Source organism: Nycticebus coucang, chromosome 2 (genome assembly GCF_027406575.1).
Source record: "Nycticebus coucang isolate mNycCou1 chromosome 2, mNycCou1.pri, whole genome shotgun sequence".
Classification (NCBI taxonomy): domain Eukaryota; kingdom Metazoa; phylum Chordata; class Mammalia; order Primates; family Lorisidae; genus Nycticebus; species Nycticebus coucang.
The window spans coordinates 1,210,996-1,237,008 of record NC_069781.1 but is presented as its reverse complement, the minus strand read 5'-3'; the positions used below and the strand labels follow the sequence as shown (position 1 = coordinate 1,237,008).

General features: G+C 51.5%; 1 protein-coding gene and 1 long non-coding RNA gene across 7 annotated transcripts in view; one reads left to right on the top strand and one right to left on the bottom strand.

The window, feature by feature from the left end:
- Positions 1–211: 211 nt before the first annotated feature.
- On the bottom strand, positions 212–6,709 carry LOC128562492 (uncharacterized). Its single transcript, XR_008373439.1, has 3 exons — positions 5,318–6,709; positions 2,557–2,712; positions 212–1,035 (listed from the first exon to the last, which is right to left on the bottom strand). It is a non-coding gene; the product is annotated as an uncharacterized LOC128562492 (long non-coding RNA).
- Positions 6,710–6,953: 244 nt separating this feature from the next.
- Positions 6,954–26,013, top strand: part of TRAF2 (TNF receptor associated factor 2) — a 42,842-nt gene continuing 23,782 nt past the window's right edge. For 2 of the 6 annotated variants that reach the window (XR_008373431.1, XM_053557468.1), the window contains exons 1-5: positions 6,954–7,158; positions 15,178–15,395; positions 16,726–16,804; positions 17,409–17,507; positions 25,024–25,185. Coding sequence is in view for 1 of the 6 variants with exons in the window: in XM_053557468.1 (XP_053413443.1) it covers positions 7,078–7,158; positions 15,178–15,395; positions 16,726–16,804; positions 17,409–17,507; positions 25,024–25,185 (639 nt within the window). In the remaining 5 variants the exon portion in view is untranslated. Of the gene's footprint in view, positions 7,159–7,382; positions 7,473–7,541; positions 8,094–8,126; positions 14,729–14,984; positions 15,396–16,725; positions 16,805–17,408; positions 17,508–25,023; positions 25,186–26,013 lie in introns of those variants that run through there. The other 4 variants (XR_008373432.1, XR_008373436.1, XR_008373437.1 and 1 more) reach the window with 4 other exon arrangements.

The following is a 26,013-nucleotide window of genomic DNA, read 5'->3' as shown; positions in this document are numbered from 1 at the left end:
GATTTCTAGAAATTTCTGTTTTGTTCTTTGCTCTTACAGTTATTGGAAATCTGTTTTTAAGAGTATGGGTATCGGGCTCAGCACCTGTAGCTCAAGCGGCTAAGGTGCCAGCCACATACACCAGAGCTGGCGGGTTCGAATCCAGTCTGGGCCTGCCAAACAACAATGACCACTACAACCAAAAAATAGCTGGGCATTGTGGCGGGTGCCTGTGGTTCCAGCTACTCGGGAGGCTGAGGCAAGGAATCACTTAAGCCCAGGAGTTTGAAGTTCCTGTGAGCTGTGACGCTACGGCACTCTACCCAGGGCGACAGAGGGAGACTCTGTCTCAAAAAAAAGAAAAAAAAAAGAGTATGTGCTGGTGTTAATGTTTTTTTCTTGGATGGTTGTTTCCAGGGCATGTCCTCCTGTGCTCCACTTCCTGTGGTACAGTGGAAAACCTCATGTGTTGGTGGCCATCCACCTATTATGTGTGATGTGCTCTGTAGGGCCCTGTCCCCCATCTGGACATTTTCAGGACTTTCTATTTATGCTTACTGCTCCCCAATTTCTTTCTTTTTTTTTTTTTTTTGTGGCTTTTTGGCCGGGGCTGGGTTTGAACCCGCCACCTCCGGCATATGAGACTGGCGCCCTACTCCTTGAGCCACAGGCGCCGCCCAACTGCTCCCCAATTTCACAGTGAGAGACACGGTGTGTCTTGGTCCCACCCACTGCTTAGTGCCTTTGGCCCTCTAAATTTGGAGAGTAAAAGCCTTCAGTTTAGGAGATATTTTCTTGTGCTATTGACTTCCTCCTCTGCTGTGATTTGAAGTTGTCCCCCACAAAACATGTTGGAAACTTAATCCCGAAAGCAGTGCTGAGAGGAAGTGCCAAGTGAGGTCACAAGGATGGAGTGAATAGATGGATGCCAGTGTCTCAGGAGCTGCCTGGTCGCGGAAGAGGGAGTTTGGGCTTCCCTATCCCAGTCTTGGCTCTTTCACCCTTCCCACTCTTCTGCACCATGAGGACACAGTTCCTCAGTGTCCAAGGCACCATCTGGAAAACAAAGAGCAGGCCCAGCACCTTATTACTGAACATGGCAGCCTACAGAGCTGTTAGAAATGTCCTTCTGTTCTTCATAAATTACCCAGTCTCAGTAGTCTGTGGTGCAGCACAAAACAAAGACACTCTTTATTACTTACTCCCTCTTTTTGGAATTCCTCTTACTAAGATTCTTGGATTCCTAGATGAAACTCTAATATTACCTTTATTTTTTTTTTTGAGACAGGATCTTGCTTTGTTGAGCAGGTGTCATCACAGCTCACTGTGGTCTCAAATTCCAAGACTCAAGTGATCCTCCTACCTTGGCCCCCCAGAGTGCTAGGATTACAGGTGTGAGCCACCATGCCCCACCTCTTTTCTTTTTTTTTGCAGTTTTTGGCCGGGGCCAGGTTTGAACCTGCCACCTCTGGCATATGGGGCTGGCGCCCCACTCCTTGAGCCACAGGTGCCACTCTCTTTTTTTTTTTTATTTTCTGACAGAGTCTCACTATGTCACCCTGGGTAGAGGGCCTTGGCATCACAGCAACCTCAAACTCCTGGGTGCCCGCCACAATACCTGACTATTTTTTTGTTGCAGTTGTCATTGTTGTTTAGCTGGCCTGGGCTGGGTTCAAACCTGCCAGCCTTGGTGTTATGTGGACGGTGGTCTACCCACTGAACTATAGGCGCCACCCCTTTTTTCTATTTTTAAACTCCTTTTCTTTCTTTTCATTTATTTATTTTTTTGAGACAGAGTCTCACTCTGTTGCCCCAGGCTAGAGTGATGTGGCATCAGCTTAGCTCACAGCAACCTCACTCAGACTTCTGGGCTCAAGCAATCCTCCTGCCTCAGCCTCCTGAGTAGCTAGGACTACAGGCAATTGCCATAATGGCTGACTAATTTTTCTATTTTTAGTAGAGATAGGGTCTTGCCCTTGCTCAGGCTGTTCCTGAACTTCTGAGCTCAAGCAATCCTCCCGCTTCAGCCTCTCAGAGTGCTGGGATTACAGGCATGAGCCACTGTGCCCAGCCCACATTTATAATTTCATAAATATAAATTTATAATTATACAAATGTAATTATAATTTCTAAGCTCTCCCTCTATATATTCCTTTTATAGCACTGAATTTGATAGTATTCTGTTTCACAAATTCTCCTCTGAGATGACTAATTTATTTCCCTCCATACGTTCTTCTGTTCCCTGCACCCACTCCTCCCTAGGCTTGGGGTTCTGTCTTTTCTTGAGCTCCTGGTAGTCCCTGGCTGTCTGTGCCCTGCGGAGGGCTGCTGAGTGGAGTGACGTCTGGACTTGGCAGGATTTCCCAACATCAGCTCCACTACAGGGTGACTGGGTGGAACAGGAGCCTTTTGTCCCATATCCCAAAGAGCAACATGTAGCCCCCGACCCTGTCCTGCTCAGCCTGGCTGTTGGCCTCATGGGAGCCACAGAGAAGGACTGAGCTCAGTGTCCATGAGGCCAAAGGCCCAAGATTTGCCACCTCTTGCCTGCAGTATGAGTGAGAAGGGGAAAGTCACCTGGAGATGCTGGCTGAGGCAGGGCCGTGGGGCCAAGCTGCTCCTCACACAGACTCTTGGCCAGTCCTGGAGTGCTTGGGCCTCTCTGCCAACTCCATAGCACACGGCCAAGCCACCGCCAGCCACACAGCTCATCTCCCCCGATCTCAACTCCTCCTGCAAATCAGAGAGCAAAGAATAGACTTTACGTAACAAAATTCACTGAAAGCTCATTTGCTTTCAGTGTTACTGCATGCTGGCAGTCCTAAGTAATTTCGTTGGTGTTAAGTGCTGACTGGTCATTGCAGTGACTGTGGTGTTCTGATGCAGAGGCAAGTTTTGTATGACACACTTGTCCATTCTATGAGGAAACCAGATGCACACTGTTTTTGGAGGGAGTGCCTGGAATTTAGGTACAGTGTGTATTTGCAACCCTGGGGAACTTCGTGCCCCCTCACCTCAACAGTGAAACAGGACGGTAACCACACCTGAGTCATTCCCACCATCAGTCCACGAGGCCATATAGAGTTTTCATTTTTTAAGACAGAGTCTCACTATGTTGCCCTTGGTAGGGAGCTGTGGCTTCACAGCTCACAGCAACCTCAAACTCTGGGGCTTAAGCAATTCTCTTGCCTCAGCCTCCCAAGTAGCTGGGAGTACAGGAGACCACAACAATGCCTGGCTATTTTTTGTTGTAGTTGTCATTGCTGTTTAACTGGCCGGGGCCGGGTTTGAACCTGTCAGCCCTGATGTATGTGGCTGGCACCCTAACCACGAGCTACAGGCACTGAGTCAGGGAGTTTTCATTTGAATTTACAGTTTTTTTCAACTGCACAGCCACTACAAACAACTTCAAAGAAACAAAGACACAGAATCAGTTCTCAGAGCACACCAGGAAGCAGAAGCTGATGAGTCTCTGATGACATCGTATCTTGTGTCCAAGGTGTTTCCTAACTCTGTGTCTGTGGTTTTAAGTATAGTACATTTTCAAAATTCAGGTTAAAAAAAGTGGTGTTTGATCAACCATAAGGAAAAATAAACAAGCACAGCTGGAGTGTCTGGCTATGTTGCTCACGGTGGTCTTGAATTCCTGTTCTCAAGGGATCCTCCTGTGTCACCTTCCCAAAGTGCTGGAGTTCCAGGTGTGAGCCCCTGCACCTGTCCTAATGTAATGGAATTGTAATCTATATAATAAAGTTTTAGTCTTTGCTTTCTTTTAAAGTTCATTTAATGTATTTGCTTTCTGTTTATAAACACAATTGTGTAGCTGTATTAGCAGTCCAGGGAGGGTGAGTGGGCCAGGCCACCAGCCAGGATTCTCTGCCAATACTCTGGGCCAGGGAGATCCCCACCATGGGGAATGACTGCCCTCAGGCTCAGCCAGGGGGTACCTAGAGAGAGCCAAGAGCAGGGCCTTGGTGATGGTCAGAAGGGAGATGGCCAGGTGAAGAGGTGGGCAGAGAGGACCCGGATGGTCCCTGCACAGGGGAAAGCAGAGAATGACAGTGGCCAGGTAGCAAGGCCAGAGTCAGAAGTCTCAGTTGGTCCCAGTTACCTTGCTCCCTAGACCAAGGGGCAGGAGTGAAAATATGGCAGTGGTGGGGTCCAGAGTACCTGGCTGCAGCAGGGCACAAGCGTCCACCTAGAGCACCTGGGACAAGGGGCTGTGTGGCCTTGGCCAGGGGGTCATGGAGTATGAGCAGAGCCATCTGAGGTGTGTGTGCACAGTGGTCAGGAAGGGGGTTCTGCAGCATCCTGTCCTGCATCCCTCACCCTCAACCCTGCCTGCCAAGGTAGTAGTTCCCACTCCATACAGCAAATGGCACTCCTCCAGGAGGTCCCCAGAGACTAGGTATCCCAGCAGCCCTGGACTGAACTCTTGTCACTCCCTTACCACCCATTCCACCATCCAGCAGCATGATAGGAACTGGGTCCTGTCCAGAAGCTCATCTACCAGGGGTAATGGCTATAGGGAGGAGAACCCACTTAAGACCACTGTGGGGAGAGACAGTCTTCATGCTAAGACCATAAGGCCTAAAGAGGGCCCAACTGTGCCAAGTACCTGGGGGAGGGAAGGTGTGGCCCAAGTGGTGGTGGGGGTGCTGACTGCACAAAGGCTGAGTGGCAGGCTGGGCCCCTCTAGCCATCCGTACATGAGGCCGTGGCATCATGTCAAGCGGAATGTCGAGCGGCATCTGTGTCCTGAGCAGGTTGGGATCTCAGGTGCTGGAAGAGCTTGCCTCCTAATGGGGGAATTTGGGGTAATCTTTGCTGTTTTTCTGCAGTGACCTTGTGTTGCTCAAGACCAACGGTTCTCAACCTGTGGGTCGCGACCCATAGGAACCGTATTAAAGGGCCATGGCATTAGGAAGGTTGAGAACCACTGCTCAAGACACATTTGAGGCTAATGCATCATGTGAGGCTTGAACAGGAAAGAGGTGGGGCACAGTGGCTCACATCTTTAATTCTAGTGTTCTGGGAGGCCAAGGTGGGTGGGCTGCCTTGAGCTCAGGAGTTCAAGACCAGCCTAAGCAACAGTGAGACCTCCATCTCTACTAAAAATGAAAAAATTAGCCACATCTGTAGTCTCAGTTATTTGGGGTCGCTTAAGTCCCGGAATTTGAGGTTGCTGTGAGCTTTGACTCTATGGCACTCTAGCCTGGGACGACAGAGACTGTCTCCAAAACAAAACTGGTATAACAAGCCATAAGAACATCCTGCCCCTCCCACCCGTTGCCTCGGTTTCTTTCTTGTGTGCCTTCCCAAGTTCATAGAAACCCACCTTCTCTGTTACCTGCACAGATGTGGCCTTCTGAGTAACAGCACAGGCTCTCAGTCACAGAGGGCTCTGGCTGGGCCGGCCAGGGCCCACCCAAGATGTGGACTTTGCTTATTCCACTCAGCAGTTCAGTATGTGTGCAGGATGAGACCTGCCCTACTGACGTCAGGAGGCTGGCTTGCCTCCTGGTCCCGTCAAGCCTTTCTCCTTTCATTGGGGGCCCCCAGGGAGCTAGTGAGGAGGGACTTCAGATACACTCCCTCCTGGTGCACCGTGGGCTGTGTACAGGCCAAGGAACAGACCCCACTGGTGCCACGGCAGGGAATTCCAGCCAGAGGTGGCAGCTGGCCTTTCTGAGAACACTTTTGCCAATGACAGTAGAGTTGACAGTGAAAGTTGCTTCTTTCAAAAGCTGCACCACAGGATCAACCTTCAAATGTCAGGAAGAGAATAGGGAACAAGCTCTTGGGGTGAATAAATGCACGGTGACTGAGATGGCTGTTTCCCTGGGGACAGCACCTGGTACTCAGGGGACCCCATGTTGGGGTCCTGAGGCTGCCCAGGCCAGCCTTCAGACTCCTGGCCCCAAGTGCAAGCTGGTCTCTGTCATCCCAAGGTCTAAATGAGATTGAGCAAAAGGCGTGAGGTGGGTGTGTGGGGGCTGGTGGCACAACCACACCTGAGGGACCTGACCAGTCACTGGCATTCAGATGTGTCCCCAGGGCTGTGCTGGGCACAGAGGGTGGATGTGAGAGGATGAGGTCAGGCTGGCAGAAGGAGCAGCTGGCCGTGCCGGGCCGCGCCGGGCCGTGCCAATCAGGGAAGCCACTGGTGACGGCACCTGCTTTGAGCCCGGCTCAGGCCTACGCCTCTCCCCCTGTGCCACTCCCTCCGGTCACCGCACTGTCCCCATCCCAGCCCGAACCTGGGTGCCCTTTACGGCCCCAGTCCCCCGGAAGCGGGAGGTGGCCGGGATCTTCCTGTTTCTACCAGGGGACATCCTCTCAGCCCCGCCCTCGGTGACTTTTGCTTTCTTTTTTGGGAGGAAAGAACCCATGTGGGAATCCCCCAGCAGGCCAGCGACCAGAGTGATTCACGGCTTTCTAAGCCAGCAAGAGGCGACTTTCCAGACGCCGGTGTTACTGCCTCCGAGCTCGGGTGGGCGGTCACTTCCCGGTCAGGCATGCCTGAGCCCTCCGTCTCCAGGCTCGTCATCAGGATCATTCTTTTCTAACTTCAAAAACATTAAAGTCTATGTAGTCCCAGCCACTCGGGAGGCTGAGGCAAGAGAATAGCTTAAGCCCAGGAGTTGGAGGTTGCTGTGAGCTGTATGAGGCCACGGCACTCTACCGAGGGCCATAAAGTGAGACTCTGTCTCTACAAAAAAAAAAAAAAACATTAAAGTCTAAATAAAGGCATGTTCGCAATGCAATCACTGGGGCAATCACAGACCGCACAGCGCGGGGGCAAGATCCAGCGCTTCCCGCGGCAAACGCTCTCGCCGAAGGTCACGGAGCACGGGAGAACCCCGAATCCCAGCCGAGGAGCGAGCCTGCCGCTGCCAGCGTCGCAGGGGACAGCACGGCCCACAAGCTCAAGAGCCCGTCCACGGCGAAGCCGGCGGCCCCGCGGGAAGGGTCTAGCAGCCCGACGGTCCAAACGAGCTACACACCCCCACCACCTCCTCCAGGCCAGCGACGGCCCCGCCCACTTCCAGAACATTCCACCGCCCCCGGAGACTCGCTCCCCAGTGGTGGATCCGCATGGAAGCCCTGCTCTGCGCCGGCAGCGAAGGCGCCCGTGGGACCCCCGGCCCCGGACAAGGCCACCGCGCGGGGCTCGGGGTAGGAATCCCCGCAGCCGCGCGAGTCCCGAAGGAAGCTCTGTTAGCAAGAAGGGGGAGGGCCTTTTTGGTACACACGCCGCGGAAGCGTCGACCAATCGGCGCCCGCTGCGGCTCCTCGGGCGCTCCTGGTAGGCTTTCGCGTCAGTCTGTCAGGAGGCCGCAGCAGACCTGGCCAATCGAGGCCCTCTGTGGTTTCCTGAGGGGTCGCCGGTAGGCTCCCGCGTCAGTCCGTCAGGCGGGTGGGCCGGCGGCGGCGGCGGCTGCTGCCGCGGCGGGGCGGGCGCTTAGTTGGCGGCGTGCGGCGACCGTTGGGTGAGGCGGGAGCGGACTCGGCTGCTGGCCTGGGCTGCGGGGCGGGGGCGGGGTTGAGGCTGGGGCCGAGGCCGGGGCTGGGGGAGGTCTGGCCGGGGGCGGGCCGGGCCGCTGCCGGACTGAGGAGCGGCCGGGCCGGAAGCGAAGTGTGCGCGCTGGCGCAGGGAAGTTCGCGAACGCGCGCGGCCTTTGACGGGGTGGCTCGGGGCGTGGGGGCTCGCGTGGCCCCGGGCGGCTTTCTGAGCCTTCTGTGCCCGAGGTATAGCTGTCCGCGCGCAGCGCTTCCGGTCTCCGTGCCGGGCGGGTGCGGCGGCGACCCCGAGTCCGCTCGCGCAGGGGCTCCTCCGGCTCCGGGAAGCTCACTCGGGAGCCTGGGGCGTATCGTGTCGCCGTCGGTCAGAGCGCAGCCCAGAGCCCTTAAGTGGGTGGCGAGGGCGTGGACATAGGCTGACACCCACGGCCGGCGCCCAGGAGCCTGCGGGCGGGGGCCGCCCTGGGAGGGGCGAGCCCGGGGTCGGGCCGGCGGGCGTTGCGGCTGGCCGAGTCCCGGTGCGGCCACACCAGCCCGCCACGTTGCTTCTGTCACCCTTGCGCGGGAGCTGCGTCTCACCTGCGAGGAAGGTGGGATTTAGTGACTCAGCCTAAAATTGTTGAACTTTATTGGCTCTGTACGATCTCCTTTATCGCAGTATAATTTGCATGTTGCAGGATTCACTATTGTCACTACTGTTTAAACTTTAGACAAGCAGGAACTTAAGGTCACTTTTCTGCAGCCCTGTGAGCAGTGGACAGGCCGCATGGCTCTGAACAGTAGTGTCCTGGCGGGAGAGCACAGAGGCCTGGCTCCGATTTATACTCTGGTATAGAGGCAGTGGACTGTCCACAGTAGTGACACAGATCATGGAGTGTGCTGGAGGTGAGCAGGACCAAGTGGGCTCAGGTGGCACTGCAGTCAGGCACTATGGACCCCACCACTGCCACCTTTTCAGCTCTTGCCCCTTGTTCCTGGGACCAAACGGCTTGCTGTGAGGAGCTGGGTCCTGGACAGCTGAGCAGGGGGAGACCGTACTGGCGGCTGTGAGGCTGGCAGGCTGGGAAGCCATTGGGCACTCTGAGCAGGGGACCTAGTCTGAGTCCTGTGTTCATGGTCCCTTTGGCTGCTGAGAGAAGGGAGAACCCTGCCAGGGTAGCAGCAGCTTTGTGGTCAGATTCTGAGTGTCTGTAGAAGGTAGAGCCAGCTGGAGAGGAGGAGGACTCCGTGTTTGCAAGAGTCCACCTGTGTTACTGAAGAGTGGCACTTCATGGGCTGAGATGGGGAAGTGCAGATCCTGTGGAACTCCCAGGGGCAACTGGAGGTGCAAGTCTGGGGTCAGGGGAAGTAAGGTCCTAAGTTGTCCCTTTGGAGCTGCCATGTCCTGGTGGGAAGAAAACCAGGCTCACACTTGGAGTAGTAAAAATGGAAGGTGATCATCTGGGTCATGAGAGATGAGGACTGAGAACACACCCTGCTGTGTAGCCACAAACTCTTGAAAGGACAGAATTAAGGTTATGTGTCAGTAGCTCTAGATTTTTTTTTTTTGTTTGTTTCTTTTCTTGAGACAGAGTCTCACTGTGTCACACTGGGCAGAGTGCCATGACATCACAGCTCACAGCAACCTCAAACTCTTGGGCTCAAGCCATTCTCTTGCCTCGGCCTCCCAAGTAACTGGGACCACAGGTGCCTGCCACAATGCCCGACTATTTTTTTGGTTGCAGTTGTCCTTGTTTGGCAGGCCTGGGCTGGATTCAAATCTTCCAGCTCTGGTGCATGTGGCTGGTGCCCTCGCCACTGAGCTATAGGCTCTGAGCCAAGAAACTCTAGTTTTTAATTTAAAAAAGCTAAATGTATTGATTGTGTGAATAAGTATCAACTACTTGTAAGACCTGCGACATTTGCTTTTAATAATTTTGTATAAACAATTACTTGGAGTTTAAGTTGTTACCAAGCTTCTATTTGGTATTATGTTGAATCTGAAAAAGATGGGGTTCCATATAAAATTACAATTTTGAAGTAGTTCCTAGTACTTGGGAGAGGTGTTATATTCATGGCTATGTACACATTGAATAGTACCTCGGTGGGTTTGTTAGATAAGTGGGTAAAAACTGGTGTAACCAGGTGAACTCTTAAACGGATCCGGTGTTGTATAAAAGAGTAGTAGGCTGTTGGTGGAGATGGTAATTTGAGGAGTTTGAATCTGCAGCATTTGGGGCATCCTGGCATCTGCCTGTGAGAAGAGTGGAACTGAACATTTATTGGTGGCAGGGAAACCCCCATAGTAGCCAGATCACACCATATCTGATTTGGTATTATGGTTTTGGCAGTGTTGGACTTCTGTCACAACTCACCCTGTTGTGAGTTATTCATTTGATACCACCAAACCATGTCATCTCCAGAGTTTGCACATCAGATCTCAGCTGCTAGGTGACTCCAGTTCAATCAGGGTCTCTGTGATTTCTTTCAGGAGAAATCCTCTCCAAGGAGAAATCTTCTCTCCGTGGTCTGTTCTTTCCCCAGGACAGTGGCACCCAGGTTGGAGCTGGGTGTGTGAAGGGAGCATGCAGCCCTGCTCCACCTTCAGCAGAGGGGTGCTGGATTGCCTCCCACTGGTCATGAGAGGGTGTCAGGGGGTCTTCTATGTTGAAATACCATGTTGAGCTTTCTCTTTGCCATTTTTAATATTATAAACTGGATTATTTTTGAGAAATGTGCATAGATATATCATCATTAGGATTTCATTGTTTTATTATTTTAGCTCTTTGGGAATAGAAACTCCCATTTTCTTGTTTTGCTGTGCAACTGCTAATTGTATATCCAGATGTATTTTCATCTATGTATACATGATCTTTAGCACCCCAGATTGCCCTCCATACCCCTTGTAGGCAACACTGATTCCCCAAAGGTAACTGCTGTTCTGACTTCTATTGTCATAGATTCATTTTGCCTGTCCTTGAACTGCATAACTGGAATATTCCATAAATGCTATTTTGCATCTGGTACAAATGGCCTCTTAACAAAATGTATGTCTGTTGTATGAAGTTAATGCATTTACATCTGGAACGTATATTTAGGAATGAATTAAGTGTGAAATCAGGGACTGCCTGCATGATCACTCACACATGGAGATAGGTCACTGCAATCTGGTATTGTTTCTGTTTTTAACAAACTAAGCTGATAGAGTTGGGATTTTTAGAGATTTTGGAAGTCTGAAGGACCAGCAGTGCGTTTTATTTCCAGGTCAAATTGCTAATAAAGTCTGACCTATAATAGCCCTTGTAAGTAGAAAAGGCAGGAGCAAGCAGCCCAAGCTGTCTGCCCTGCACCAGGCCTCGGTGTGCACATTGACCCAGATAACCATGGTGGGCAGTCAAGAGAGTCCTGCCTCTGCTGTGTCTAGTATGATTTCAGATGAGTAGCCCTGTGTAGGCCACCAAAAGTGCCCAGGGTTAGCCAGAGGAGGTTTGGATAGAGGCCAGGCATCACAAGTTTTATTGCAAAGTTGGAGGAAATTGGAGTATGTGTTAGGGGATTTAATGAGTTGGTGGGTTTCACTGTGTTAAAAGTTTTGGCATGGCAGTTTTGAGAATTCATGATGGTTTTCTTTTTGTGTGTGTGAAAGACCCCTGGCTAGAGTGCCACGGTGTCATAGTTCACAGCACCTCACACTCTTGGGCTCAAGTGATCCCCTTGCCTCAGCCTCCGAGTGGCTGAGACTGCAGGCACCGCCACCATGCCTGGCTAGTTTTTCTTTTTTTTTTTCTGAGACAGAGTGTTAAGCTGTCGCCCTACATAGAGTGCGGTGGTGTCATAGCTCACAGCAACCTCCAACTCTTGGACTTAAGCAGTCCTCTTGCCTCAATCTCCCAGAGTGTTAGGATTATAGGCACGCCAGCTAGTTTTTCTATTTTTAGAGATGGGGGTCTTGCTCTTGCTTAGACAAGTTTCAAATTCCTGAGCTCAGGCAATCTACCTGCCTTGGCCTCACAGAGTGCTGGAATTATAGGCGTGAGCCACTTCGCCCAGCCTATGATTGTTTTCAGTTTTTAAAACATATTTTTGGGTGAGATTCAAACAACTGTTTAAGGAATCCATTTAGCACCAGGAACCCCGGAGTGCAGCATGGGAATGGGTGAGACCTGAGAGGTCTTTGACTGGCTGCCTGTGTGGGCTGGTGGCTAATGCCTGGTGAATTTGGGAGACTCTGGGGTTGCTGCTATGTGTTTAAAACAGGAGTAACGATCCCCATCATCCCAGCTGCATCAGGACAGTGCCATGACCAAGCCAGGAGGAGCAGCAAGATTCCAGGTCCTCTTGAGTGGTGGCCTCTTCCCTCTTTTATCACTGGAAAAGAAAAAAAAGATGATTTTTGTGGTTCTTTTGTGTTCGAATGAGTAAAAAATTGATGCATTAATAAAATGGACTTAATATACCACAGAAGATGTGGCCATTCAGGCCAAAAAGTGTTTCTTCAGCAATCTTCTGCTGTGTTTAGGAGGAGTGTTGACTCCTAAACGTGAGAGTAAAACCTCATCTGAGAGATTGCATGTGTGCAATAATATCACAAGTCTGTGATATTTTTTAAACAGAGAATGATTACCCTAAAGCCTCCTACCTCACTCAGGGATCTTCATTTCTTTTATCTTCTTGCCCCATCTGTATATACAACAGAACCACAGTCAGAGAGGGGTGCATATTTTTTGTTGTATTTTATCTAACATCTTACAACAAATACAAAATAGAGTTCAGACCTAAAGAATGTGGCTTCTTTTTTAACTGGTGATTTTCTTACTTTTTTCTTTTTCTTATTCTTTTCTTTGCTTTTCTTTTTTTTTGAGACAGTTGCCCAGTTGACAGTTTTGCTCTGTTGCCCAGCCTAGAATGCAGTGGCCTCATTACAGCTCACTGCAACCTCCAACTCCTGGGTTTAAGTGATCCTCCCACTTCAGCCTCCCAAGTAGCTGGGACTACAGGTGCCCACTACTATGCCTGGCTAATTTTTTCTTTTTCTTTTTTTTTTTTTTTCAGTTTCTGGCTGGGGCTGGGTTTGAACCTGCCACCTCCAGCATATGGGGCCTGCGCCCCACTCCTTTGAGCCATAGGCACGGCCCAATTTTTTCCATTTTTAGTAGAGATGAGGTCTTGGTCTTGCTCTTGCTCGTGCTGCTCTCAAACTCATGAGCACAAGCAGTCCTCCTGCCTTGACCTCCCAGAGTGCTGGATTACAGGTGTGAGCCACTGTGCCCTGGTTTTTTTTTTTTTTTTAAAGAGACAGAGTCTCACTTTGTCACCCTTGGTAGAGTGCTGTGGCGTCACAGTTCACAGCAACCTCCAGCTCTTGGGCTTAGATGATTCTCTTGCCTCAGCCTCCCGAGTAGCTGGGATAACAGGCGTCCGCCACAACGCCCGGCTATTTTGCTGCAGTTTGGCCGGGGCTGGGTTTGAACCTGCCACCCTCGGTATATGGGGCTGGTGCCCTACTCACTGAGCCACAGGCACCGCCCTGAAAGCAGTGTTTTTTAAACCATTCATGAAATCAATTAAGTAGCTTCTGACCAGAGAAAGGAGATGAAATAGAAAACTCACAATACCTGTCAGGAAGAATAAATACAGTTTCATGAACCTTTTCAGTTATGTGCCTGTACCTAGCAAATCACCACATAATGAGAAAAACAGGGGTTGCGTCAATGAGGAAAACAGCGCCACTTCATGGCCGCAACTGCAGCATGGTCTTACTTGAAGGAGATGGTAAGGCCCCATTTTAGAGCTGCTTGGAGCTGCTGTCTAGGCATAGAGCAGTCAGCATCTGCTGTCCTTACTGAAGAGGAAATGTATTTGTCATTTAGACATTGGAATGGTTTTGAGAGGACATTCCTTGGGGTTGCCCTATGGAGAGGGGATTCTTGGAGGTTGTTTCTTCCTTGCAAGACCAGTCTGTTACTGCCAGTTCCCACCTTCCCAGGCTCCCTCTGGAGGCTCTCCAGATGTCATGCCCCTTTCCTTCTTGCTCTGTGTTCCCAGAGCATGCTCCACCTGCCTTCTGGAGCAGGCTCCTCTGCGGGTATGGGGAGTCTCTCTCGCTACAGAGACAGCTCCAGTTCTTACCTCTTTTGGGGCAGAAGCCCTGACTGGGACAGAGTGTACCTCCAGCTGGCCATGGCCTTCAGGCTATTTTTGGAAGGGAGAGTGGATAGGTGAGTCTTAGGTAACAAATGCCACTATGAGCACAGCAAGAAGGGGCTATGTGTTCTAAGCGCTCAGGCCACCCCAGTATTAGGCTTGGAGCTGCTGAGTAGCACAGGGCTCATTCAGGACTTCCTCCTGCACCTTGGGGAAGCCTAGGCCTCCCCTCTCCTCCGTGGGGGACTGTTCATCTGTGTTCTGGTTCACATCTGCTCTCATGGATTCTATGACATAGACGTTCCCTGTACCTGAGTGGAACTAAGAACACATGGACTAACTTCACTTCAGCCAAAAGCTTTGAGAGCTTTGTACTTAGGCTTTACCCACACTGGGTTGGTGGGGCTGGAGAGCGCCTTCTCTCTCGTGCAGAAAGACATTGAAAGCCATGATTTGGAGACTTGTGGTTGTTCCTTTCCACTCCTTCCCCTGTGAAGAACTCATGGCTTTCCAGAGGGCTCCTGGATGATGGTGACGCTAGGAGCTGAGATAGTGTTTAGAGTGCCGCGCAACCACTTGCTTTCCTCCTATGCTCACTATGTGCAGTTAGTGGGTCTCAGCATCCTCCTCATTCCTTCCCTCTGTCCCCAGCCTTGAGCAGACCTCTCCATAGGGTTCCTGCACACTGAGGGCTGCATGGTGGGTGCTCCCTGATGAGTGACGAAGAGAAGGCTGCCATGCACGTGTTCTGTAAGGAGAGTGGGGCCCAGCAGAGTGGCTGTGCAGGGTGTGAGGGAGGGAGGGGTGAGAGGCAGGCAGGAGGTGTCTCTGCAGGTAGGGTTGGGGAGGGGCTAGAGGAGTGGGCACAGGGCACCAGGTGGCTGAGGCATCATGGATTGCAGAGGCCAGGGTGGGGCTGGCATGGTAGGGGGCTCTGAAGGCTGAGTGCTCAGTCTAAAGCCAGTGGGGAATGTGATCGCAACCAGGGAGTGGAGTAGGCAGCCCAGATGAGCTGAGCTCCTGGTGTAGGGGCTGATCTGATGGTACGGCCATCTTGTGGGTAATAAGGCCTGAGTGCCAGCAGATGGGCATTTTCTGCCCAGTAGGTTTGTTACGAGATATTTTAGAAGCTATCTACCATTCTAAAACATACTTAACTGTAGGAACCTTAGGGGAGAAGGGTACAGAGGGTTGAGGGCTGCCGACCATTAGTGTTAGAAGGAAGGTGGCTTGTTCCCCGAGCTGGGGGATGTGCGCAGCAGCAAGGTGACAGGTTGTGCTTCTTTAGAGTTGTGGGTTGTGTGGGTGGGTGCCAGTGTGTGGTTGTCAACCCTGCTGAGCCTTAGTTTCTGTGTCAGTAGCAGAAGCTTGGACCAGGTTGTTTCTAGGGCTCCCCAAAGCCCTAGAATGCTCTTCCCAGATTTCCTAACCACAGATCAGTTGATGGCCCGGGCCCCTCAACATTGCCTGCTGTAATTGCCATAGACTTCATCTTCTCTCAGGAGGATGGTTCTGGAATTGAGGCATGACATGCTCTGTGTTCTTCCTTAGGGCGTGGCGGTTTGTGGGGGTCAAGCTCTCATGGCTGCAGCTAGTGTTACCCCCTCTGGCTCTCTGGACCTGCTGCAGCCTGGCTTCTCCAAGAGCCTTCTGGGGACCAAGCTAGAGGCCAAGTACCTGTGTTCTGCCTGCAGGAACGTCCTACGTAGGCCCTTCCAGGCCCAGTGTGGCCACCGGTACTGCTCCTTTTGCCTGACCACCATCCTCAGGTTTGTGTAGCCTGCAGGCCCTGGCTGGGAGGCAGGGGACGGGTGGGTGCTACTGGCTTTAAAACTGTACTGCCCGGCTTGGCGGCCCTTGGCAGCCTCAGCCCAGGTTGGATGTGCTTCAGGGTATAAGCAACTCCCTGATTTCAGAGGCTTAGTACAAAAAATGTAAATAGTTTAAAATACTAATTTGAGGCTCGGCGCCTGTAGTTCAGTCACTAGAGCGCCAATCACGTACACTAGAGCTGGCGGCTTCAAACCCACCCCCGGCCTACCAAACAACAATGACAACTCTAACCAAAAAATAGCTGGGCATTGTGGCAGGCACCTGTAGTCCCAGCTACTTGGGAGGCTGAGGCAAGAGAATCGCTTAAGCCCAAGAGTTGGAGGTTGCTGTGAGCTGTGACACCATGGCACTCTACTGAGGGTGACATAACAAAACTCTGTCTCGGGCGGCGCCTGTGGCTCAGTGAGTAGGGCACCAGCCTCATATGCCGAGGGTGGTGGGTTCAAACCCAGCCCCGGCCAAACTGCAACAACAAAAAAATAGCCGGGCATTGTGGCGGGCACCTGTAGTCCCAGCTGCTCGGGAGGCTGAGGCAAGAGAATCACATAAGCCCAAGAGCTGGAGGTTGCTGTGAGCCGTGTGACACCACGGCGCTCTACCGAGGGCAGTAAAGTGAGACTCTGTCTCTACAAAAAACAAAAAAAAACAAAACTCTGTCTCAAAAAAATAATAATAATAAAATAAAATACTAACGTGAGATGGTATTTTGGATATGTGGGTTTTCAAATACAGTACCTCATTATTTTTGCCTGTTTTTTCTTTTAATGTAGGTACTAGGAAGTGTGAAGTTAGGCTATAGCTCACTTTTTGGCTGCTCTGGATAGTTAAAGATGAGCCTCATTCTGTGAGGTGACTGGTCAGTGAGTATGGGAGAGTCAGAGCTTAGAGGTGCGAGGCTCTGTGCACATCACAGTGGGGCTGGTGCTGTGGGGAGAAACAGACACCTGTGTTTCCAGAGCCTTTGTCTTTGGGTGATGAGCTCTTCAGAGAGCCTTGTTCAAAGGTGGAAGGAATGACTTGGCCTCAGAGATCCAGACCCTGGACACCCCCTTTCAGGATTTGAATCTTATCTATTTTAAATCTTTAAACAATTTTACAATTAATATATACTTGTTGATTTCATTAAAGATGAGAAAGCTTAAAGAATTGTGATGTGGAGTTATGTTTTTGAGCTGAAGCAAATGGTGTTCATTTATTCTTGGCAGTGAGTTTCACAGTGAGAGTTGTTTGTTTTTGTTTTTTATTTCTCGTCATTTTACCCACTAGTTCCGGGCCTCAGAATTGTGCCGCTTGTGTTCATGAGGGCATATACGAAGAAGGTGTTTCTATTTTAGAAAGCAGTTCGGTGAGTAAAATGTCTTAAAGCCAAAAATGTTAAACAGAAAATGTTTTTTAATTTCCTTTAACAACACTGATGGCAGAATGAAACTTCAGAAGTTAGAAGTTGCTCCTTAGCAGACTTGATGATGTTTAGGGTTTGGAGAGATTGGTATCAAGAGGTGAGTTAGGCAGTGCCCGTAGCTCAGTGGGTAGGGCACCGGCCACATACACTGAGGCTGGTGGGTTCGAACCTATCCTGGGCCAGCTATAAAACAACGACAACTGCAGCAACAGCAACAAAAAAAAGCAGCTGGTTGTTGTGGCGGGCACCTGTAATCCCAGCTACTTGGGAGGTTGAGGCAAGAGAATCATTTAAGCCCAAGAGTTTGAGATTGTTGTGAGATGTGACGCCACTGCACTCTACCAAGGGCGACAACTTGAGACTCTGTCTCAAAAAAAAACAAAAAAAGAGGCGAGTTAATCCTCAGGAAGCTGCCTCTGCTTCTAGAGCAGACCAGGAAAGCAACACAGTGTTGGTTTGGATGAGAGGTGCCTCTCCGGTACATCATGCTTTGTAAACAAAGGGTGCCTGGGAAGAGGATTAACCTGAGGGCTATTCATCTCCCCAGGCTTTCCCAGATAATGCTGCCCGCAGGGAAGTGGAGAGCCTGCCAGCCGTCTGTCCCAGTGATGGGTGCACCTGGAAGGGGACCCTGAAAGAATATGAGGTAAAGACACAATTTGGCACAGAGACTCCTTGGGGCCTGCATTGTGTGGTGGCTTAAGTTCAGCAGTCAGTGGGGGGCCACCCGTAGCTCAGTCATTAGGACGCTGGTCCCTTTCTCCAGGGCTGGTGGGTTTGAACCCGGCCTGGGCCTGCTCAACAGACAAACAAAAATAGCCAGGGATTGTGGTGGGTGCCTGTAGTCTCAGCTACTGAGGAGGCTGAGGCAGGAGAATCACTTGAGCCCAGGAGCTTGAGGTTGCTATGAGCTATGATGCCATGGCACTCTACCAAGGGTGACAAAGTGAGACTCTGTCTCAATTTAAAAAAAAAAAAAAAGCGCAACGGTCCGGATCATTCTTGCAAGGCAGCTGTAACCTTGGCCTGCACTTGACCTTTGCTGAGATTGAAGCCTATCTGGAGAAGAGAGTATGTCCTTTTAGAGACTCAAGCTGTGCAGAGCACTCCGTGTGTCTCAGTTTTTTTGTCTGTCAGTGGGGTGCAGTCTTCTGTCATTGCATGGTGGAGATGAGGGTTGGAGGTGTCCGTGTTGGTGCTGGGAGCACCGTATCTAAGCAGCAGCCTTTCCTAGAAATGAAGAGGTCACTTCTGCCCTTGAGACCGCAGCTTTCAAGCTTGCTGGAATTTTTTTTTGTTGTGCCTATTGTGTCCTTAAGGGATTCTTATTTTAAATTGTGCTTACACTAGAAATTGCACAAAGAATGGGCATGTTCCTTCTGCGATCACAGGCTTCTGGGGCGGTGCCTGTGGCTCAAAGGAGTAGGGCACTGGCCCCATATACGGGAGGTGGCCGGTTCAAACCCGGTCCTGACCAAAAACTGCAAAACAAACAAAAAAAAGGCTTCTGGCTAGTGACATAGGCAGTGGCCTATTGCTTAACCTTGTGGTTTGCCTCTGTACCAGGTGGGGTGGGCTGGCATTCCTATGTTGGCATGTTGGGGCCTTCATTGTGATTTTCATGTCACCTCTCAGGCATTTGGCAACTAAACCTGCAGCATAGAGGCCAGGAGGTGCCGGGAGCTTGTCCAGGCCACCACAGCTGCCCAACTTACACAGCATCATCTCTCGTTAACACTCTCCCTATGTCCACAGTGTTCACAGCCCCATCATTCAAAGCAGGTGGAAAGTGGAAACAACCCACGTGCCCATTGATTGATGAGCAGATAAATAGAATGTGATGTGCCATTCAGTGGAGTATTTTTCAGCCTTAAAAAGCAGAGATGGGTGGTGACCATAGCTCAGTGGGTAGGGCGCTGGTCATATACACTGAGGCTGGTGGGTTTGAACCTGGCCAGCTAAAACAGCAATGACAACTGCAACAACAAAAATAGCCAGGCGTTGTAAGGGGTGCTTATAGTCCCAGCTACTTGGGAGGCTGAGGTAAGAGAATCACTTAAGCCCAAGAGTTTGAGGTTGCTGTGAGCTGTGACGCCATAGCACTCTACTGAGGACAACATAGTGAGACTCTGTCTTAAAAACAAACAAACAGGGTGGCGCCTGTGGCTCAGTGAGTAGGGCACCGGCCCCATATGCCGAGGGTGGCGGGTTCAAACCCAGCCCCGGCCAAACTGCAACAAAAAAAATAGCCGGGTGTTGTGGCAGGTGCCTGTAGTCCCAGCTGCTCGGGAGGCTGAGGCCAGAGAATCGCGTTAGCCCAAGAGTTAAAGGTTGCTGTGAACCATGTGACGCCACGGCACTCTACCCGAGGGCGGTACAGTGAGACTCTGTCTCTACAAAAAAAAAAAAACAAAAGGATGACGGTCTGACACAGGCTGCCACAGGGATGAACTTTGAGGATAGCAGGCTTAGTGAGATGAGCCGTTTACTATGGAACAAACCCTGATAGGAGGCTCCCAGAAGGACAGGAGGTGGAACGTTGGGTGCTAGGGCTAGGAGAGGGTGGAAGATCACTGCTTAGCTGGCACAGAGTAATAGATTGAAATGTGGTAATGCCTTGATGCTGTACAGTTCAGCCTGAGGCTGGCAAGGCTGTGAAGGGCTTTTTGCTGGGTAGCTGGCTGGTCTCTGCTTAGGGGAGCTCTCAGCCCAGGGCCCCGGGGAAGCCTTCCTGCCTAGGCAGTGGGCTGGGGATCTCCTGCTGAACCAGACCTTGGACACCGCCTGTCAGGTTTGGAATTGGAATCCTGAATTACTGATGGGTTTCTCTGTTTCTGCTCCCTGCCTACGCACCTGGCCATGCTTCCCTTGTTCTTTTGACCAACTCTGCTTTGTGGTCTCTGGGTTCTAAGTTTTATTTCACCAGAAAAGCAGCTTTGACCACACCTGGGCGAGCAAGGAGATGTGCTTTCCTTCTAGCATGGTGATCTGGAACCTGGACGTGGAACTGCAGCTCTGAGGCACTTTCTCAAGTGAAAGACTTCTACCTCCTTGGGCAGAGGTACCCCGTGGCCCAAGGCTATAATGTGCAGTGTTGTTAAAACCTTCTAGGCTCCCGGGAGGCCATGGGGCACCTGCAGTGGGTGATGCTGTACACCGTGCTGCCCTTTGAAGGCACTGGTGGAATAACGGTCCCCAGCTCTGGGCTGGGCTCCTAGCCTCTGGAGTCTCAGCCACCTCTAGGCCTGTAATACACCAGGTCAGTGGCTGTGTGGGCCTCTGGCCGAGGGCTGTGGACGACAGCCAGTCTGTGGGCTGGGCACCACGTGGCCCCACAGGCATGCAGAGTGGAAAGTCCCTGGCTGCGCCCTTTGAGAGCTCTGGAAAGTCCCTGAAAGGAGTCAGGTTTGGTCATGGGGATGGGGGCAGGCTCTGCTCTGGGATAGTTCTGTGGTGGTTTTGATTTTATTGATAAAACTTCTCACTGGCTATAAATGTCACAAACAGGGCCTGAGATCCAGTCCCCTGTATACAGTTAGGGTCTCCCTCTGCAGAGTGGCCCTGCCCCTCATCTCACCAGCCCTGCATCTGCCCTTGCTGGGTCACCCAGCATGCCACACATTGGGGTGTTACTGTGAAAACCAGTGCTAAAGATGAAGCTTTCTTTTCTTTGGATAGTATGAATTGTTGTGAGAAGGGGGAAGTGTTCTGTTTAGCTTTCTTCTTTTTCCTTTGCAATTATGCTTTTGTATGAACTGAATGATTTTAAAACTAAAAAACATTGATGGTGTGCCTGGTCAGTGCTGGCAGTAAACTGAATTTCATAGCAACCCTGGAGCTGCAGGTGCACAGAGGAGGGGCAGGGGAGGTGTGTGGGAAAACTTCCAGAGATGTGAAGGTCAGCCCCGATAGCCGCTGAAGGGCCAGGTCAGATATCTTGGCCTCATTGCATGTTGTGGTGAAATTCAGGGTACAGGGACTGTATTTGTTTAAAACAGTGGTTCTCAACCCTCCTAATGCTGCAGCCCTTTAATACAGTTTCTATGGGTGGTGACCCACAGGTTGAGAACCGCTGGTTTAAAACCTTTGGTTCACATTTTGGTTGAATAAATACTAGTTTCTTTGAAATGTGTATTCTGGGGCAGGGAGAAGACGGCTTGTTCAGATTATATAAGGGTGGTGGCACAGGCGTATCTGCTGCTGGATGACCCTGGGTTCAATGGGGGAATTTCAAGTATGGTCCTGGAAGAAAGATTTTCTGATGGAAATTTTAAACATATTGCCAGTCTGAACAGTGTGGCTGAGAGAAGAGTCCACTGCTGGGAGGCTGGGGGGCCCCGCATGCTCTGCCCACAAAGCACTGACGAGCCTTCTGCAGTGTTTACCTGCTACTCATCCATGTTTTCTCTTTCTAGATTTTTTTTTTTTTTTTGAGACAGAGTTTTACTGTGTTGCCCTCTGTAGAGTTCTGTAGCGTCATAGCTCATAGCAATCTCAAACTCTTGGGCTTAAGCCATTCTCTTCCCTCAGCCTCCCAAGTAAAGGTGGGACTACAGGTGCCCATCACAATGCCTGGCTATTTTTTGTTGTAGTTGTTATTGTTTAGCAGGCCGGGGCTAGGTTTGAACCCCCCGGCCCCGGTGTATGTGGGCTGGCAGGCGCTGAGCCACTAGGATTTTTTTTTTTTCTAGGTTGTTTTTTATTTTTTTATTTTATTTTATTTTTTTCGTAGAGACAGAGTCTCACTTTATGGCCCTCGGTAGAGTGCCGTGGCCTCACACAGCTCACAGCAACCTCCAATTCCTGGGCTTAAGTGATTCTCTTGCCTCAGCCTCCCGAGTAGCTGGGACTACAGGCACCTGCCACAACACCCAGCTATTTTTTGGTTGCAGTTTGGCTGGGGCCAGGTTTGAACCCGCCACCCTCGGTATGTGGGGCCGGCGCCTTACCGACTGAGCCACAGGCGCCGCCCTCTAGGTTGTTTTTTAAAGGAGATGGAAGATGTCATGTCATTTCACCTGTGAACATTTCATTATGATTTAAAGAACAGTCTTTTAATTAAATTTGAATACCTTAATTGTGCTTGCACTTTGATAAGCCATAGTAGTTTACCAGGCTCCACTTTGGTTCAGTTTGATAACTGCTGTTACACACTCAGGTGGCAGAGGGTGGCAGTGGGGTTCCAGATAGTGTTGGGCCTGGGAAGTTAGTTTATTCAGCAGATGATGGTCAGGTCAGTGCTGCTGGGTGTTTTGGGGGCTGGGCCCATGTGCCCTGCTCAGGTGCCTTTGAGGATTGTCTGCTGTGTCACTGCCGTGGCCATGTGGAGATTCAGAGGGAATGTTTCCCTGGGAGGTTGAACGGGCGCTGGTCTAGGCGCCTGTGCCCTCAGTACAGTGTCAGAGTGTATAGCTTCCTCATGCCCTGGTCCTTCCCCTGTAGCTGATCTGGGATGTTGCCCTCTAGGGCCAGGAACCTGTTGGGATCCCCAGCATTGGGCCTGGCAGGCACCAACATGTCAGCTGCTCATGGGTTCTCTCAGGGGGCCTGCTCTGGCATACATGTGGCATGGGGTGCTTTGAGGAGGTGTGGACACCACCTGTACCTCCATCAAGTCACTCTCTGGAGTTTACCTGCCACTTCTTGTTTGCTCCCAGAATGGGCAGACCCCAAGAGTGTGTGCGTACCTGTCCACAAAGCCATCAGGCTATGCAGAGAGATAGCGAGTTGTGACCAGAGAAGCCCTGAAGGCCCAGACCCTGTGGTGTCTGAGCTTGGGGAACGCGATGCTTAGGCTACAGACATCCTGCCTGCAGAGGACTGTTATAGGAGAGTGGCATCTCCCGGGAGCCACATGGATGCTGCTCTGCTAACAGGCATGTTCCCTTGTCTAGAAATACATCTGTTTCCTAGAACTTGAAAGAGGGTACTGGCCTGGCGCAGTGACTCATGCCTATAATCCCAGCACTCTGGGAGACTGAGGCAGGAAGACCTCTTGAGGCCAAGGAGTTTGAGGTTGTAAGGAGCTAGGCTGAGGCCTTGGCACTCTACCAGGGTGACAGAATGAGATCCTGTCTCAAAAGAAAAAGGGTCCCTTACTCCCCCCCCCCCCACCCATAGCAACCTTTCCCAATTCATCTGGGGGACCCCTAGCTGCAGCCCCATGGAGAGGGTTCCCTGCTGTTGGGTTATCCTCCTGCTCACTCTCAGGACCTCTCCTCTCAGTGTGTCCTCTTCCTTCCCCGTCGGCCTGTCCTGCTGCCAGGTTGTGCCCATCGGCACAGAAAACATGCTCTAATGTCTCTTGTCTCAAACTTGTCACTGTGCTCTGTGAGATAAACCATTAACGGAGGTCCCCAGAGTCGTCAGACCCACAGAAACAGCAAGTGGGATGGAGGGTGCGGTGAGTGAGTGTCTCACGCGGATGGAGCGTTGGGCTGGGAAGATGAAAAGTTCTGCAGGGTGGTGGCAATGGCTGCAGAGCAGCGGAAACTTGCTCAGGGCCCTGGGTGTGCGCTTAGAAATGGTGAAGTTGGGGAACATTATGTGTGTCTTATCACCAAGGGAGCTCAGCCAACAGATCTTTTTCAACTCCATGTTCCTCCAACTACCGCTCCCTTTCTCTGTCCCCCTTCACGCTGACTTCTTTTGAAAGACAAGCTTCAGTTCTGTTTCTCTGCCTCATCCACCCCTGCAGAGGCTGGTTAGGACCAAGGAGTTGACCTCATCCTTCCTGTGGCTTGGGCCAGGGACCTAGGGGCCATCACTGACCTCTCTGTTCCTGTAAACGGCACACTCAGTCTATCAGCAGTCCCGCCTGGCTCCCTGAACAAGTGCAGGATCCAGCCCTCTCTCCCCTTTTCCTGAACCTGCCACCTCATTCTTCCTTTTTTTTTTTTTTGTGATGGAGTCTCACTTTGTCACCCTGGGTAGAGTGTGACATCATAGCTCACAGCAAACTCAAACTCCTGGGCTCAATCAGTCCTGCTTCAGCCTCCAAAGTAGCTGGGACTATAGGTACCCACCATGGTTCCTGGCTAGTCTTTCTATTTTTAATAGAGATGGGGTCTCACTCTTGCTCAGGCTGGTCTCGAAGTCCTGAGCTCAAACTATCCACCAGCTAGGATTGGCCTTCCAGAGTGGTAGGATTACAGGATGAGTCACCACGCCCCCTCATTCTACTGCTGTTACTACAGTAGCTTCCAGGCCTTCCCTCGAAGTCTCTGAAGAGTTCAGTCAGGCCTTGTCACCTTGCTGTCCAGACCCTGCAAGGCCATGCCCAGGGCATGGCAGGCCTGAGAGGTGGCGGGGTTCGGGGCTCCTGGCCCAGCATGGTGAGGAGCAGCTATGCATCTTCTCTTTCATGTCCTCCAGTGCTGCCCTGGGTTTTCCTGGGATGCTCTGTAGGCCCCTCCTTGCCGCACCAGGTTCCTGCTTTCCCTGCCCAGGCCTTGTCTCCACCACTGTCTCTCCTGTCTCACTGGCTGGGGTGTGACCATCGGGTTGTCAGTTTCGTGAGGGTGGTGGCTCTCAGCACTGGGCCAAGTGGGCTGCTAAGGGGCCTTGCCGCTTCCCCTGGCCCTCTAGCCAGTCTTCCTCATGGCATAGGGCCTTTCCGACGTACGATATGTGTTTGGGCCTCAGCTGGGTGGCCAGGCCCACAAGCCCGTCTCACTATCTCCACGGCTTCCACGGGCACCTCTGCCTCTTCACACCTTCTCCTGTAATGATGGCAGGGCTGAAGTTGGCAAGGTCATGCCCAGTACCGACCACATTTCACTTTTGGTCTACAGAGCCAGATCAGGCCTTGCCTTCTCAATGAGGAGCTGGTGTGTGTGGTGGAACTGGGCAGGGCTCATGCACTTGGCTGTTTCAGGGATGGGGGAGCTGGGGTACTCTGGGGGTATCAAGGTACACACTCAGACCTGTTGCAGTAGGTTGTCTCCTTGGCTCAGTCTGAAGCAAGGAGGGGAGAGGAGAACACATCAGCATTTCCCTTCTGTCTAATCTGTGAGAGCCCCAAGAGCTGTCGCAGAGGGCAGCCTCCAGGGCAGGCAGGAGCTGCACACAGGGGCCTGCACGGGGACACTGAGCCATCTCTGCACACATGGTGCCTGTGTTGTCCCAGAAGCTCTGTTGACGCTGGCTTCTTTTGTTGCCAGAGCTGCCACGAAGGTCGCTGCCCGCTCATGCTGACTGAGTGCCCTGCCTGCAAAAGCCTGGTCCGCCTTGGTGAGAAGGAGCGCCACTTGGAGCATGAGTGTCCAGAGAGGAGCCTGAGCTGCCGGCACTGCCGGGCACCCTGCTCTGGGACAGATGTGAAGGTGCATGGGCAGGGGACAGCCTGTGTGGCCATGGCTACACTGGGATGGGGCTGGCTTGGCTTCTTTGCAATCAGCTTTGTGGGCCATAGTTATTTCCCTGAAGCCGAGAGGGTAGAAAGTTCTTGGAGGAACTAGGGTTGTATGAAGTCAGCACCAAGTATCAATACTTTAAAAAGTGTTTTTGTTTTAGAAAAGCTCCAGCACTCCCGGGCAGTAGCGGCAGGTGCTGTATCACCTCACTCTGCGTCAGCCCTGTAGTCTGAAAGGCCTGGGCATCATGCCTTAGACTGTTATTAAGCAAGTCTTTGGGCAGAGTGCCCATAGTTCAGTGGGCAGGGTGCTGGCCACATGCACAGAGGCTGATGGGTTTGAACCTGGCCCGGGCCAGCTAAAACAACAATGACAACTGCAATGACAATAAAAAAATAGCTGGGCATTGTGGCCAGTGCCTCTACACAAGCTACTTGGGAGGCTGACGCAGGAAAATCGCTTAAGTCCAAGAGTTTTAGGTTGCTGTGAGCTGTGACACCACGGCACTCTACTCAGGGCAACAACTTGAGATGCTCAAAGAAAAAAAAAAACAAGTCTTTGTGTCATTTCATCCAAACGTTGCTTAGAATGTATCTGTGAAGTGCACAGGGCTTATGTGCACTTGTTATGGCCCATGTCTCTTAATTTGATTGATTTGAGTCACAGGGTTCCTCTCTGCGTTTCACTGTAATGTCTCTGGGGCCTCTCAGACTAGAATAGTCTCCGTGGGTGTCTTTTCCTCCTGGGGCAGAAGTGCTCTTCTGTCCATACTGCCTGTGGACTGGCCTGACCAGAGTT